This window comes from Rhinolophus hipposideros (genome assembly GCF_964194185.1).
Source record: "Rhinolophus hipposideros genome assembly, chromosome: 23".
NCBI classification, from domain to species: Eukaryota; Metazoa; Chordata; class Mammalia; order Chiroptera; family Rhinolophidae; genus Rhinolophus; species Rhinolophus hipposideros.
In genome coordinates, this window is record NC_138069.1 from 7544686 (window position 1) to 7562427 (window position 17742).

General features: G+C 32.7%; 1 protein-coding gene across 1 annotated transcript in view; it reads left to right on the forward strand.

Annotated features, from left to right (window-relative positions):
• ADAMTS19 (ADAM metallopeptidase with thrombospondin type 1 motif 19) overlaps window positions 1-17742 on the forward strand; it is a gene marked incomplete at its 5' end in the record, with an annotated part of 238706 nt that overhangs the window by 116142 nt on the left and 104822 nt on the right. Inside the window, one exon of the mRNA XM_081036202.1 lies at window positions 2009-2114. Within this exon, the coding sequence (XP_080892328.1) occupies window positions 2009-2114 (106 nt within the window). The remainder of the gene's footprint in view (window positions 1-2008; window positions 2115-17742) is intronic.

Genomic DNA, 17742 nt, shown 5'->3' on the forward strand with positions numbered 1-17742 from the left:
CAAGAGAATTTTAATACTCTATTAATAGGAGATACATTTCTTTCACCTTCCTTCCCTCCCTTCTTTCTGTCTTCTTCCTGTTTTCAATTATGACACAAGTTAAATTAACTCCCAAGTCTTTCTTTTCCGTTTTTGATTGTATTGATAAGTACGTGACTTAGCTCTCTTAAAATTCTTGTTATGTTTAAGAATTTTAAGTTTTTATTTCATTTGTTGTTTAAGAGAACAAGATAAAGAATGTTTTCTCTTTCTTCTCTTCTCTCTTCCCCAACCCCTCTGTTTATCACTACCTCAGTTTTTCCTTCTTATTTTATTTTGATTTAACCCTGAAGTAAGTTCAGTTGCCTTAATAAGCCAAAGTAGGGCTTGTAATGTCTATTCATCCATTATCCGTCCATCCACCTATCCATTCATAAAGAAGTCATTTCATCTTTTTGTAGATTTCATCTGTTTGTAGATTTAAGTTCTATAAAATCTTAATTTCTAAATATATAGAGAAAATAACGTCTATATGTATATTTCCTCTCTTAGCTGTTTTATCCTATAATTCTGTTTTTAAAATAATATGTTTATACTACATTTTGCTTAAAGAATATAGCTCATTTCCTTGGTAGGCCAGTGAATACCAGGCATTGACATTCTGCATGAAGGTTTGAATGTGTAGTTGAGGAATTCGGATATACTTTCAGCTAATTTTCATTTTCAACCTTCCTGCAAGGCCTCTCCTTAAACCTTGTATGCCTTTGTCTTAAACCCCTCCCTGGGGGTTCTACCACTCTCATAAAATCCTTCTCTCCTGTCACTTTGGCTGTGGCTTCACTGAATCAATTACTATCCTTCATCAATCTTCTATGTTTCCCAAACATTGGCAAAGTGATTTATTCTTTTGTTTAAACTTAATGATTCCCTACCATTTCCTTTTTAAGTTTTTGGAGACAGGAGAAAACTCATAGGCAGTCAGGTAACCAGCAACTTTGCACTAAATTGTTATCAGAAGCAAAATAAATGTTGGCTGGTAAATGGATTCAAAGTTGAGTTCAAATCCCCATTCTATCATATTTAGTAGTCATGTGGTTTTTGGCAAATCATTTTGCCCATCAAGACCTTAATATTTTAATAAAATAAGATTAAATTTATTTTATAAGGATATGAGAATTAGAGAATATACAATGAATTCAATAAATACTAGATATTATTTTAATGACTTCTTATTAGAAATGCATTAAAACTCTTAGAAGATTACAATCCCTTTTGTTAAATGATATCTTCAGGGATTTATCTCAATTGGTAAATAGTACATAAGTCTTTAACTAAACAGTATCAATGATTTCAGATATTATCATCTTTACTGATAATTTAAACCAAAAGATCAAATATCTTGCTGAAAGTTTTATCTTAAACAATATTTCAATATCATATGCTCTGCAGTCGGGCCATGTTATTAGCCTACAAATTTTCAGAGGAAACATTTTCAATTTTTCAAGTATTACAGTTTTTATGTCCTATTAGTTAAAATAATGTTTTACAAAATTAAACTTCAAAATTTTATTAACTGAAAATAGAAATGTATGTTCAAGGATGTTCTATATGTACTTTATTTTATTTTAAGCTTTTTCTTTGAAACTAGGTTCTTCACAAGAATTGAAAAATATCTTAACATAATCATTGCTTTTTAAATTTACATTTCTAAGTTGTAACTATTCATTTATCTTCAATGACAATGAAAAGTAGTATTTATAAAGTGCATTCTTATAGTATGCCCTTTGAGAATTGGATAACTGATAAAATAATTTCAGCTAACATATAAAATTGAAAAGAATATTAACGCTTTATTGAGTGACTTACCCATATGCATTTTCCCCTAAAATTCCATTTACAAGGGTTAGATACCAAATTTAACATTGACATATTTTTTATTTCTTAACTTTTTGTTTGTTCTATTAACACCTAGCATAAATATTTACATTTTAATTCTGACACATCACAATTAGTGTTTGTATTTTTCTAGGTATCGCTTACTTGAGTGGAATGTGTAGTGAAAAGAGAAAATGTATTATTGCTGAAGACAATGGCCTGAATCTGGCATTTACAATTGCTCATGAAATGGGTCACAAGTAAGTAACAATTCTGGCTATTCTGGCATATTAGCATATAACCTTATAATTTGAGTTATTGAATTACTTGCTTATTTTTCTTTATTTCTTTGAGCTCAAGTTTTTGAAAACTTAGGGGAACAAAAAGAGGTGGAGAAGATCATCTAAATTTAAAGAGTGTCTTCTGAATGTTGTAACCATTCCTGATAGTTTCAATAACATTTTATTACATTATTAAAATCCTTATCAGGACAATCATTGCATGGCACATGATTGATTTCACTACACATTTTCAAGTGAAAAAAATATTGAAATAATTGTGACACTGCAAAGCTATGTATTATTTAAACATCCAAGGAAAATACTTCATGCAAGTGAAAATACTTGTGTCCTGTAACAGTACGATGCTTGTCACTACCCAACACAGAGTGAAACAATTCATCTGCATGGTTTAGGAGTAATGAAATTGGAAGAAAAGTAAACTGGACACACAATTTATATGTAATGCACATTAACTATATCTCAGGCACAACAACCTAAGCACTTTACATAGATTAGTTCATTTAAAACCTACAAAAAGCAAGGATCTCATTTTAATATTAATAGTGCATCAATAATTAGTAATAATGGGGCCGGCCCGGTGGCTCAGGCGGTTAGAGCTCCGTGCTCCTAACTCTGAAGGCTGCTGGTTCGATTCCCACATGGGCCAGTGGGCTCTCAACCACAAGGTTGCCAGTTCAATTCCTGGAGTCCCGCAAAGGATGGTGGGCTGCGCCCTGTGACTAAGATTGAACACGGCACCTTGAGCAGAGCTGCCGCTGAGCACCTGGCTGGTTCAGTTGGTTGGAGCCGCGTCCTCTCAACCACAAGGTTGCCGGTTTGACTCCCGCAAGGGATGGTGGGCTGCGCCCCCTGCAACTAGCAACGGGCAACTGGACCTGTAGCTGAGCTGCGCCCTCCACAACTAAGACTGAAAGGACAACCACTTGACTTGGGGAAAAAAAGGTCCTGGAAGTACACACTGTTCCCCAATAAAGTCCTGTTCTCCTTCCCCAATAAAATCTTTAACAACAACAAAAAAATTTAGTAATAGTTACACTTATATAGCACCTACTATGTGCCAGGCATATTTCTACATGCTTTATATATCCTTACATTTTTGTGTGGTAGTGCTGTTAGAGTACCCATCTTACATGGGAGAAAACTGGAGTATAGAGAAGTTAATTTACCAACCCCACCACCAAAGTTATAAAAATACTAAGTGTTGGAAGAAAGATATGAACTCAAGTCATCTAACTAGGTCATACTATTTTGAATTTCTTCATTAAGTTTTCTGCTACCTTTGGGCCTTAGATACCTCATCAATAAAATGGGGATAATGCATGTGTTATTAGGTTGGTTCTGGATTCCAATTACATAAGAACTATGCACATATTTACAGGCAGTATATTCTCGTTGAAATACTGTGGGTTAGGGAATCAGACTTAGTGTTGACTGGTTTCTCTACATGGTAGTAGCATCAGCCATACAGATGAGAAGTATTTTAATTGGACTCAGATTTAGTCAGGTTTTTCTCAGGGAGGTGATCTTTATGGAAGCTTCTTTGGTCAAAGACATATTTAGTTTGGCTGGCAGTGTTTTAAAACTTGAATTAGCTGCCAACATTAAAAAGTAGAAATTTGACATAAAAATCAAATTTCCAGACCTAGTAACGCTAGAATCACAGTCCCATACGGCAGTAATTCCTGGGAGCTGAGTAGCATCTATACCCTGGAGACTGGGCCCATCTTTCCCAGCCCATCACAGGCTATAACGTTCTAGTATCATACACTCAGCTCACTTCATTTTCATTATATGCCTGGACTTTGTAGACTATTGAGTAAAGTTAAGTTGGCAGTGAAATTTGATTGGTATCAGAAAGCTTAGAAGATAATTTATCAGAAAGCTTAGGAGACAACAGTGTTTGATTTTAAAAAAAAATCCTTTTTGTTCAAGTAGACTGAAGTACAGGAAAATGATCAAGTCATAATTATACAGCTCAATGAGTTATCAAAAATTGAATATATCCATGTGCCCATAACCTAGTCCAAGAAATAGGACATTATCAACAGTGATTGATTTTTGAGGTCAGTTTTTATATGTGTGGCTAGACTTTCACTTTCTCCTGTGCAGACTTAGAGTCTTTAGTCGAGTTCTCTAGAATACAAGTTTGTTATTCAAAAAAGAAAGCAAAACAATAAATATATAAATAAATACACATTAAAGTCATCATCCTTTAAGGAAAGTATGCAGTGCAATCACCTCATTTAATATTGCACTGCAGAAATGATAGGATTTATAATCTTAATTCCGATACAATTTTTATAGATAATTTTAGTTTAATCATACTAGGAAAAACAACATGCATAATTTGAATGAAGAATGTTGAGAATAATGTTTAAAGGGAAGATAAAGTTACTCCTGTAAAATTTTAAGACAATAAATGCAAATTAATCCTAAACATAATTCTTCTAAAATAAATGTTTCAAATTATAATTTTCACTCTTTAGCTATGTGTTAATAGCTTGATATATAAGCCATCTGAGTACATTTTAATGAAATGGATGTTAAATAATTTTGTTAAATACCCTAAATAGTAGAAAGTTCACTTAGAGAAGTTCATTTACTTTTTAAAAGCAGATAAGTAAAATTACTTTCTTCAATCTGTTGTATTCTAAAATGTAAGAAAAGCACTAATTCAAAGAAGCAACCACAATACATGTTACTTTATGAACATGTAAAGGCTTGGTCAAGAACCTACAACTACTTAAACAAAAAACTAAATGATATGATTTAAGGAAAGGGCACTTCAGCTTTATGTAGTAGAAACATTGGTTTATGATCAGGAACTCAGGTTGGAATGGTGAAAATGGTAGTAAAGTATTATTTTATTTGACTTTTATAGAGCTGTACCCAAAATCAATAGAGATATGCCAAAGGTATGTGTAATGTTTGATGGATTAAGACCAGCAGGACATGTGATATATGTTGAACTACTTTGTTGCTGAAAGTTCTCCTTATTTACAAGCACTATTTGTCTTGAAAGTAGAGACTAGTGTTTTCCTGATGCTAGAGAGGGAGACACCAGAGGGAGAATAACGGTGTCTTTATAAAGAACAAACAGACAGGAGAGAGTTCATCTGTTAAATTAGATCATCATCATCCAGTGTAAGACATAAAGCACAAAGAAAGAAAACTGTAGGAAGAGGAAATTTTAAAAATGTGTATCTATATATAGCCTCTTATATAGGGAAAGTTTTCATAGTTATTAGATAATTACATCTGTGGATCCTGTGTACGTACACAGACACACACACACACACACACATCAATAGAGCTATTTTCTTTTATTTATTTTTATTTTTTTAAATACTTGTTTTAGTTTTTAATTACAGTTGATATACAATAGGACATTAGTTTCAGGTGTATAACAGTGATTAGACATTTGTATAACTTACGAAGTGATCACCCCAATAAATCTAGTACCCATCTGATACCATATATAGTTATTACAATATTACTGACTATATTCCTTATGCTATACCCTTCATCCCCATGACTATTTTGTGACTACCAATTTGCACTTCTTAATCCCTTCACCTTTTTCACCCTGCCCCTAGACCCTCTCCCATCTTTTACCCCAACAAATCTAGTATCCAATAGAGTTATATTTAATTAGAGGTGTAATGAAGAGTCAGCTACTTAAGTAAAACTATTAAATTCTTATTGTTTTTTTTTCTGTTTGGGTTTCTTTCTCTTTTTTCTTTTTTTGGTTATAACTTCTTCCCATATAGGTCCTAATATAGGCAGAAAATGGATCATATAATTCTGCAACCCACAATTTTAGAATGGCAGAATGATCCCATTTAGATTTGTCAATTTAAGAATACCTTTGTAATCACACATGAGATGTTTTTAAACTGATTTGGGGTGAGTATACTTATGTTTGTTGCCTTGAATTTGATTTCTAGAAAATCCCAGAGCAACACCACATATAGCTGGAAAAATCTGTATGGACCACTTGACTCTTGGGATGAGAATTTAAGCAATTGAAGAGAACAAAAAAATTCCGTCTTTGACTATTACAAAGGAATCTTAAATAATGTCAGCAAAAATATATTGAATTTTTCCTTTGGGAAATTGATAATTTAAAAAAATCTTATATATAATTATATACAAAGTGTAGGTTAGAATTCATAGTAAGAAAGGAGCAATAAATGGTTTATACCAATGTTTTATGTTTCCCTTTCAAAATTATTTTTCCTTTTAAACAATAGGTCAGGGGAGTGATTATTTTTCTTATAACCAAAACATTTCAAGAATGGAATTTTTATTGGTATTGTTTTTATGCTTATGAAATATGAATGCGATCTTTATTAATTTACTGTGACAAAGGCTGAAACTTTATTTTTATAAATAAAAGTATTTTAGGTAACTGTTCATGTATTTGACAGGGTTTGTTCAGTGCATACGTATACACATATTTACTACATTTTATATATTTTAGATGATCTTTATGAACAACAACCTGTTTGATTTCAAGCCATAATTTATTATTAATATATTATCTGTGGTTGGGGGCCAGGTTCAGTGATTTGCTAAAGGACTCACAAAGCTCAGCAAAGCTGTTTTACTCACAGTGGTAGTTTATTACAATGAAAGGATATAGATTAAAATCAGCAGAGGAAAAAGGCACATAAGGCAGGGTCCAGGAGACACCTGACACAAGCCTTCCCTTGTCCTCTCCCATTGGAGTTGTGCAGACAGTGCTTAATTTTCTCAGCAATACTGTATGAAAAATACACAGCTTATTGCAACCAGAGAAGCTAACCTGAGTCTTGGTATCCAGGGTTTTTACTGGAGTTTGGTCATGTGGCTGTGTCTGACCACCCATAAGACAGACCTTCAGTCTCCATCCCCTTCAAAGGTCAAGCTCGTCCAAGTCCCCTCACCACCAATCACATTGTATCAACTGTTTGGCATGTCCCAGGGCCCCCAGGTAAACAGAGATATTCTTATCAGGCAGGATATTCCAGAGGCTTAGAAGTTGCCTCCCAGGAGCTGGATGAGGACCAGACCTTTCTTTGGAACAGTGCAGGTTTTGGACCACCCAAACTTGCAGAGTTAACTCTTTACTGCACAATTACACAATATTTTTAAAGTCTTAAAAAATACTTTTATTAGGTTGCTAAAGGCTACCTAGCAAAAAATAATGCCTTCTTTTAACAGCAGGCATTGCACTAAATACTGTGTATTCATGTCTAATCCAATCTCACAAAAATTTTGAATTGAGTATGGCTATTATCATCTTTTTGCAGAGGAGGAAACTGAAGCTAAGAGAGATTAATTTTTCAGGGGTTCTTTTGATATGAAGAGCATACTTTTCCTATCAAATATACTGTTAAGATTTTCTTTCAGTTAACTTAATCTTGTTTTTTAATGTTTTTGATCTACAGATAGTTTTTAGTTGTCAAATCTCATATTGTCTTTTATTATTTATAGTTTTTTTTGCAGTTAGAAGTGCTTCCTCATTCTAAAATTAGGTAAACATATTTTTGTCTAGTTGTTTTACATTTTCTTCTCTCTCTCTCATTTTCTTTCTCTCTAGCCGTTTAACACCAGAAGTCCATCTAGAACGTACTTTAGTGTATGTAATAAAGTTCTCTCCATTAAATTTGATTTTCTCATTAACTGCTCAGTAAATGATCTTACTTTTCTCAAAATGTGGTTTGTGATAAGGAGCAATGCCAGAATATATATAGTACATTTCTTGCTTCATTGAAAAAGTCTTGAAATGAAAAAAAAAAGTTAGCTGAACTAAACTGTGTGCTTAGTGATGTACCTGATTTACCTTCTATGCCAGCTACTTATCTAGATGCAAATCTGTAAAAAGGAATTTGCCTAATGGAGCCCAGGGCATAGACCACACGCTGAGTAGCCCTGCCCCCTAACACTTATTAATGCTGAGTCAGTATTGCATAGGATGTCTAGCCAGCATTCTTTTTATTTTAGCCTGAAAGGTGGTCTGTGCATGGATCATATAGCTCTGTCTTTATATATTTATGAAGTACTTTTAGACATAAATCCTGGATGAAATCCATTGCAAATAGTAAAAGTTGTTCTTTTATACAGGTATTTTGTGGGGTTTTAGATTGTTATATAAATATAAAAGTATATTCACACCATACACACCACATATGGCATATCTATGGTATATATTTATACTTTTTGTTTTATATATGTTATATATTATACATCTCACATCCTTTTTTCTTTAGGACCACAAATAAATTCAGTCATCCGTGAATTCCAACCAAAAGTAAAATAACCCCTTTAATATTGCAGAAGCTTTTGCTAAAATTTAACATCAGGTCTTGGATATTATAAAATATGTAAAATATCAGGGAAATAATAATTTTGAAAGTGATTGTTAATAACATAATCCTGTGAGTATTTTTCTGACCTTTCTAAATCTGGAGATGTATTGGACAGCAAAACTTTCCTGGCTTAGCATTGAGGCCAAAGACTTATGCTCCTACATGAAAAAGGAAGGCAAGAATATTAGCTTTATTTTAGAGATGATGATTGCCAAAGCTCATAGAGCTCATAACCTGAGTGAATGTTCAAATTCAAGTCTATCCAAATCTAAAGTGCATATTATTAATTACTTCAGGAATACCGAAGGGTACTTCTAATTAACCTTACTCAGCGTACTACTGGGCTGGTCTGTATTATCTGCTGCACCTATTTCTTCCACTATACTTCAGACTATGCTTCCTTTCTTTCTCAGCACTAGAATTTTTACAGTGTTTCTAGTGTACCATGGTTCCTCACACTGTAGGATATTGTCACAGGCCACTCCTTCTGTCTAGAATACTCTTACTTTCCAGCTTTGAGTAATTGTCTCCTGCTGCTCATAATTCATATAGCATATCAACCATTTCTTGCAGTATGTGTTCTGTGTAGGTCAGTCACTATATTATATATGGAAGAACATCATTGCTTTATAAATTTACATTATTTATCTATTAGATACATAATTCATAGTCTGTAAGCACTAAGAGGGAGTGAACCATGCCTATGTTTGATTATCATGGGATTTCGAATGCATTTCACAGTGGTTGGTTCATATTAGACATTCAATAAATAGGGATTAAATAAATGAATGCTTTAATATAGTAATTAGTAAAATATTCTTATGCATAGAACATCCATGGAAATTTATTAGAGAAATACATACATTACAAGCATGCTTTTGAAAAACACATAGGTCAAAGAAAGAATCATTAGGGAAGCTAGACTATTCTCAGGTTTAAACAATAACAAATATACTATTTAGCAACTTTATAGCATCCAGATAGAGCAACAGATAGAGGAAAATAAGTAGTTTTAAGTACACGTAAAAATTGATTGAGGAAATAAATAATCTAAATCTTAAAATTAAGAAGTTAGAAAACTAAAAATAAAGGTAAGGAAATTAGAAAGAAATCAGAAAAACTAGGAAATAATAAAAGAGAAAAATGCAATAATAATAATTAGATCTATTAAGTGCAAATAAAGTAGACCAAATTATTGAAGATACTGATACATGGACTACTTTAGTGGCAAAAAAATTAAAAACAGATGAAATAGAAAAATTTGAAGAAAATGTAAGAACATAAAGCTCTATAACCATTTAAAGAAATTGAATCAGCACTTTAAGACCTTCCCCCCAAAAATACCAGGTTCAGGTATAGGAATAGATTCAAACAATAAATAATACTAATATTAATCTAATTTTTCTAGAAAATGAACATTCTCCAAGTCATTTGAGTCTAGTATTATTGTAATATAAAAATCTAAAAAGGGCAAATATGAGGGTGGAAATTACAGTCATTTTTTTTATCTGAGAATGATGCAAAAGTGACAAGGAAGCATTTTCTTTCTTTTATTTTTTTAAATTGGGGGATATTGGGGAACAGTGTGTTTCTCCAGGGCCCATCAGCTCCAAGTTAAGTCACTGTCCTTCAATCTAGTTGTGGAGGGCGCAGCTCAGCTCCAAGTCCAGTCCAAATGAGCCATCCAGTCTCCCCTCCGGGGGCTCAGCGAGCTGGAGGGCACAGCTCACTGGCCCATGTGGGAATTGAACCAGCAACCGTGTCGTTCAGAGTCCATGCTCTAACCAACTGAGCTGTCCAGCTGTCCAGGAAACATTTTCAAAATAAAGCAGTCATGTATAAACAAAGGTAATATACAAGGGAATAGAGTTGACTTTCTATCAGGATGGCAAAGGTCAATTATCATTTAAAAAACTTAATCCCCACATTAACAGATTAAAGATAAAAACTACATTCTCTTAGTAGAAACAGAAAAAAATCCAATAAAATAAAATTTACTCACGTATATTACCAAAACCAATAGGAAACGTTATTCTTAGTGGTGAAATACTAGAAACATCCTCTACAAAATTAAGAAAACAACAAAGATCTCAGTACACCTGCTTCTATATGTGTGATGGGAATACAAACAAGTGCAGCATGTTGGAAAAATAAATAAAAAGTGTAGGGATGAGAATAGAAGACACAAAGCTATTTTAATTTGCAAATATGATTGCCTATATAAAAACATGATAGAATGTACAAGTAAAATATGGAATTAATTGATGAGTTTAGTAAGATTATTGGATATATGACAGATATACAAAAATCAGATGTCAACACAGAAAAAAATAATATTTTTAAAAGGATACTATTTACTATAACAATAGAAAACACAAAGTACTTAGGAATAAATCCAATGAAATAGGGAAAGTATATACCCTTTAAAATTCATTAAATTAAACCTTTATCAACGAAAATATGTCATGTTTGTAAATAAAGACAATAACTTACAGCTGTCAATTCTGTTGTAAATGATTTAGAGGGAGGTTCATGAAAATTCTAATAAATATGCCGTCACAGCTTTTCTTATGGAAATTGGCAAAGTATTTCCAAAATTTGTGTATAAATCCAAATTGCCAAAATAGTCTTGGAGAAAGAATAGATGAAGGTCGAGGCAAAGATAGAGGAAGATGAGGAAGAGAATGATGTGGGAATCTTGCTCTAACAGAAATCAAGACCTATTATGATACTATGGGAACTAAGACATTTTGATATTTATGCAGATATGGTCAGAATAAAAGAATAAAATACAGTCATAAACAGGTCCATGTGTATATGAAAACATGATGTCTGACCATGGATTGTAAATCAGTAGAGAAGAAAGTTGACTATTCAGAAAAATGTGATGGTTTTCTGCATGTATTTAAATGAAATTAAATACCTTCATATGATTTCTAAAAATCAATTCTGGGTAAAATAAAGACTGATAGATCACTGAGAAGACTTTTAAGAGAAAATATGTGCATAACTTTAAAACTTAAGCCTTGAAATGATTTCTGAAACAGCACACTTTTTGTGGGCCTTCTTTTTGAAGGCAGAGGCATGAGGTATGATGGAAAAGTCTGACAGCGATCTTAGAATTGGTCTTTTTCACATTTCTTATTTGTGTGATGTTCCCTGTAATACTTAAGTTATATTAGCCTATGCAATACACATACAGATACACACATATGTATATATGTTATATATAAACACATAGCATTTTTTATGAAAATATTTCATAATTGTAAAATAAAAATAAAACTAGAACGGAATGGCAAAATGAGCATTATATGCGTAATTGGAAAACTCAAGACAATCTAAAAAAAACCTTTTATAACAATAAAAGAATTTTTATTGGCCTGTTGTAAAACTATTTAAAAATTTTGCTTCCCAATGATAAACAACAGCCACTTGCAAACTATTAAGAAAGAAAAAAATCAGTGTATATTGAAGATACCAAAAAAATAAAGTAAAAATTTAAAAGATAAAGTACCTAGGAATATACTTACAATGGAATGTATAAGATTTATAAAAGGAAAAATTTATAACCACACAGAGAGTCATAAAAGTGGTTTAAATAAATGGAAAGACATTTCCTGGTTTGGAATAGGAACAGACGATATTATAAAATGACAATTATCTATATATAAATGTAATGCGATCTGCCCAAAAATACCAATAGAATTTTTTTTCATTTCTTTTTTTTATTGGACATACTGATTATGTAGTCCATATGGAAAAATCAACATAAGAAATTTCTTGTTAAAAAAATGGTGGGGAGGAGAGAGAGAGTGAATGCTATCAGATATTAATACATTTCATAGTAGATAAAGCAGTTTGTGTTGGGGCTTGACTAGGCAGACAAGTCAGTGGAAGAGAGAATAAAAAGAATTCCATTATAAGCAGGAAATGATATGGAAATGTAGCATACACTAAAAGCTGCACCTATAATCAGCGGAAGAAAATGAATCATTCAGTAACGAAAGTAGTAAGAATCTGATTCTGTACCTTAGGAATTACATCAGAACACACCAAAATGATTTTGTACTTTGAGATATTTTGTTTTGTTTTGTTGGCTTTTTTCGTCTTTTAATAGGGGATGTCAATGATTCTAGATATGAAATCTACAAACATCTAGGGAGAATTCACTTAAAAGAAACTACTTGAAATTAAATACCAACTCAAAGAAAGAAATACAACTATCAGATGTACCACAATCAGTGAAAGTATTTGCAACATATATGACAAAGTAATATTTTCCTTAATATAAAAAGAGCTCTTACAAATCAATACACAAAATGAACAAATTTGAAAAATGGCAAAGGATGTAACCACACAGCTCATAGAGATATCTTCATGGCTTATAGAAAATAATTTCAGCATCATTCATAGAATGCGTATTCAGACCATAAAGCAATTCTACTTTTACTGATCAGATGACATAAATCTATACAGATGAATCTGCATTTACTCTCCTTATAAGGTCCATTTGTTTCCCTGGGCAAGAAAACTTCTGCTCTCTTCCTTCATTTTCTCTTTCTCTTCTTTAGATCATTTCTTCAGTGAAGTAGTCCACAAGTAGGTTAAATCCCTTAATATATGCTCTTATAGATTCTATGTAGTTTTCACTTCTAATGTTTTTCACAGTTGCTGGTTTACATTATTTGTATAATTATTTGGTGCTTAATTTGATTGTGCTTCCTGAGTACTGTGTGTTGTTTGTGTGGTGTGTGTGTTATTGTGTGACAGTGTATCTCTAACACCTTTCATATGTGCTCAGTAAATAGCTCTTAAATGATGTTTTGATAACAGTGTGAAGTAAATGTAAAGTGTTAGAATGTGTGGAAAAACATATTCTTAATACATTTTTGAAAGGAGTATAAAGTGGTGCACTATTTTTGGAGACCATATGGCACTATTTATCTAAATTTAAATAGAGGATTGCTTGTGAATACAGTTTCAGCTCATTTTGCCAGCTTGAGTAGAGAACATTTTAAATTATAATTTAATTTGTATTTATGTTTCTTTGTTTACTAAAATGGTTGAACATCTCACCTTTTTCTGGCTTCCTAAATTTAGCTCCATTACATAAAAATACGTAGCCAAGAAAAATAATCATAAGAACTTAAAAACGGTCACTGTTTTACATTAATAAAATAGTATTTATTTTTTGACCATTTAGTATCTGATTGCTTAGCACTGCCCTTTTCTAATTATAAGAAGTGCCCCTTTAAGATATGTTATAGTCTTGAAATAATTCTATGGACATAAAATTGTGCACAAAATCGTTTGTCTTGATGTCAGTATATGAAATCAGTATATGTAATTGGACTTTAGCACATTTATGAGAATTCATACTTTTAATAGTGTCAAGAAAATGAAAAAGCTCTACCAGAGTTCTATATTTTTATAAGTTAAAACAAACTGCATTAAACATATGCAACGTGTTCACTGATTCAGAATCTCATATGGTAATTAGATTGCCTACTTCATAAAGATGTGGAGTGGATATAATTACATAAGTTAGGGAAACTTAGTTATAAATCATATCATTATAAAAACAGAACTTTTTTTACCTTTTTAAATGTAATTTATTTCATTATAAATTTATACAATTTGTCTACTGCATCAGAATCTCTGGGAATCTGTGATTTTAAGATGCCCCTTCATGTGGTTCCTGCACACATGGAAGTGAGAGAACCTTTATTTTTTTTAATTAAAACTTTTTTTCAATTATAGCAAATGCTTGTGTGTTTTTAGTTTTTGTTTTGCCTTTTGAATCAGTGGGGAAAGACTAATATATATCACTAAACTTGGGCATGGAGACATGGTGTTTCCACTAAGCTGGCAATTCAGAAGTTTCTTCAGAACAGAGAGGCTAATGAGGCAATAAATAAATATACAAAGTTAGCTCCTTGAAGGCAATACAGATTTGGGACACCTGCTAAAGTGTTAAGTAATGCCAGAGTACCAAGAATACAGATGCCTGCCTGTGACTAGTGAGCCTTTGAAATCCATGACATTTGCTTATATACTCTGCTGGAAATTGTATCTGGACAGAACCAAGGGTAGGGCCAGGTTAGAAACCCTCTTCCTCAGACATTTGCATTTCTATTATTGCCATTAATATTGTTATCAGTTCTTTAGCGGAGCCATGGGAAACGTCTTTATCTCTTTTTCCCCTTAGTTCTCCACAAATTCTACTCATTCTTCATCTGAAATAGCTATCTTATCTGTCTGTTCTCTGTCGTTACTTCTTCAGGCTTGGACTACTGCAATATCTACCTCAGCGGTCTTCTTGCCTTAGTGCGTTGTCTTTCTAATCTATCTCACACATTAGATTCAACTTCCTGAATCATAGTCCTGATCTTCAGTTTAGGAATTTTTATTGCCCTTTACCACCTAATGAACTCCAAATTCCTCAGCCTTAGATTCATGACTTTTATCGAGTGGTCCCAATCTACATTTCTAACTTTATAATCCATGTCTCTATTTCATGAATGCAAACAAGCCATACTTTTCAAACTTCATGTCTTTATTAATGCCTTTTTCTTATCCCAACTCCCAGGCCTACTGATGTATACCTTTTCCAGTTTTACTTATCCATTAATGGCCAAAACAAATTCTGTCAGTGGGTAAATTAGTCCTGAAATCTGGCTAGAAATGTATTTCCTTTTATAACTCCCTTGCACTGTTCATTGTAAATATTACTTGTCACTTAATTTCTGATATGTACTGATTTATACTGATATTTACTTACACACATACTCTAATGGACAACAATCTCTATGAAAATAGGATTACCTTCTAATACATTTTTTCTCCCAACGCACGATATTGAGTACATTGTACATTATAGACATTTAAACATTGGTCTTATGAATGAATAAGCATTTGTTGTACGAATACTCATCTCTTAAGATCCAGAGTAGAAGGCAATTGAGTTTCACAAGTAGAGAAGAGGAATTCTTTTTGGTTAAAGAATGAATTGTCTTGACTGAGTAATAGAAAATACTGTTTGATGACTATACAAATATAAATATGGCAAAATAGTTTCCTGTTTTGATACATGATATTTTGAATTCCTGTATAAAATAAACTATGTGGAAACACAATAGGTAAATTATGTATCAGTTATGATGAGTCTACCTTGAAGTCTGGTTCCAGGCCTATCCAATTATTTCATGCAAGTCCTGAAGTCATGGACTTGGAAGAGCCAAATCCAGCAGTTTCAGCAATTGAACTATTTAATCTAAAATTCTGCTAATTCAATGAGAAGCTAGCATATACCCCAGCACCCTGTCAAACATAGGCTAGTATCTCTCAGCTTGCTGGAAGAGTCCTTTTTAGACAGGAATAAGTTTTTGCTTTTAATTCTGCATTAATGTGCAAAGTATATCTACTACAAGAGAAGATATATTCTAAAGGGAGAGTAGACACACAGTAAGAAGTAAATAAATGAAAATAAAGGCAATATATCATCAGCTAGTACTTTTATTTAGGATGGGAAATATATGAGCTAATAACAGATTGTTATTAATAGACAAAAATAAGTATACTCTTACCTCTAGAAATCCACTGTTCCATAAAACATTCAAAATTAATTATTCTGTTATTAATTCTCCTTGGCCCACTTAAATTGGTAATAGCTACATGTAGATTTTTTGCCCCCACATTGTACTTTTTAGAATTCCCTATAGTAAAAGTCACAAGTGTCTTCCTCTAACACACACCCCTTGGTTAAGGTTGGAAACTACAGAGTGGGCAGAGGAGAGAAAAAGCACATGAGAAAAATACAGACTTGGACCTCAGTTTTTGTCATGCCAGCTACTCACTGACTGAAATTTAGGCAAGTCAAACTGAACTAATTTTTTTGATCTCTAAAATTTGGATAACTTTTCCTTTTATAGTTCCTTATTAGATTGGTGTTGCCCTAATTGCATGACACAATGGTTGACACATAATACAGAGTGAATTAATAATAATAATAATGCATATTATAATGTTTATGAATACTTTAATTTATAAAGGAAATTTTCAGCCCCCAATGGTCATATATCTCTCAATTCATTCAAGGAGTGATTTCACATCCTTCCGAATTCTTATTGGATTGGCAGGAAGTGTGCTTATTATGGAGAGTCTTGCAGACCACTAACAGAGCTTTTGTATTTGATACTTTATTTAGATGATACCAGTTAGAGTAATAAGGAGTTCGTCCAAGTTAATAATGACAATGGACTTCAGCCAGTATAGATGTGGCAGCATTCCCACACCAGATTCTATCCAAATGTAGGTTTGGATGTCATAGTGAGTAGGTAGAAGAGGGGGATAAAACCACTCAGCTAATGAATGGCCTTACAAGAACTAGTCTTCTCTTTGCATTTCTCTAACATATCTTGGCATACGTATCTTCTAGAGTAAGGCAAGCAGACTTACTTGAGCAGACTACCTACAGACTTTTCAGGCTACAGTTTCTCTAAGTCAGTAAGAGTCCACATGAATTTCAACGTTCCCTCAGATTTACAGAATATTTTAATTGCTTCTATGGTTCTATGTCAGTTGATAAACCTGTTGACATGTATTTAATATGGTATTGAACTAAATAGTTGAAGGAATTAAAAAGAAAAATGTGACAATTTTTGTTCTCTAGACACTTAAATTCTAGGCGATAAGAGTTTATATATATTACTAAAAATTCACCAGAAATAAAAGGTAGTCCTGATATGTTTTACATGCCCTATATCCAGCACAGAAGTTAGGGATCATGAGAAATATATGCTAGAATTTACTGAAGAATCCTTTATACAGGAAGAAGGTTTTACAATTTGAGTTGTATTTATAAATGCAGATGAGCTGGGGAAAGGATTCTGGTAGGACAGGAGTATACGAAAAGGTAGGCTGGAATGAATGTTCTAGTGAAAATTACATTGAAGTCAGTTGGCAGATCATTTGAAAACCAAGATTAAAAGTTTGGAGTTGATCCTGCAGATCATTGATTCTCAGAATTTTGAGTAAGAATTATCTAGAAAATGTGTTAAAATGTAGTTTCTTAGGCCTTATCTCTAAATATTTTCTTTAATTGGTTGAGGTTGGGCCAAGGAATCTGCATTTTTACTAACCTCCCATCATCATGCCCTCTGATTCTGATGCCCCTGGGTCACGTTTTCAGTATTAGTGCTTTCCAAGAGAAATGAACAGACTTTGCCTAG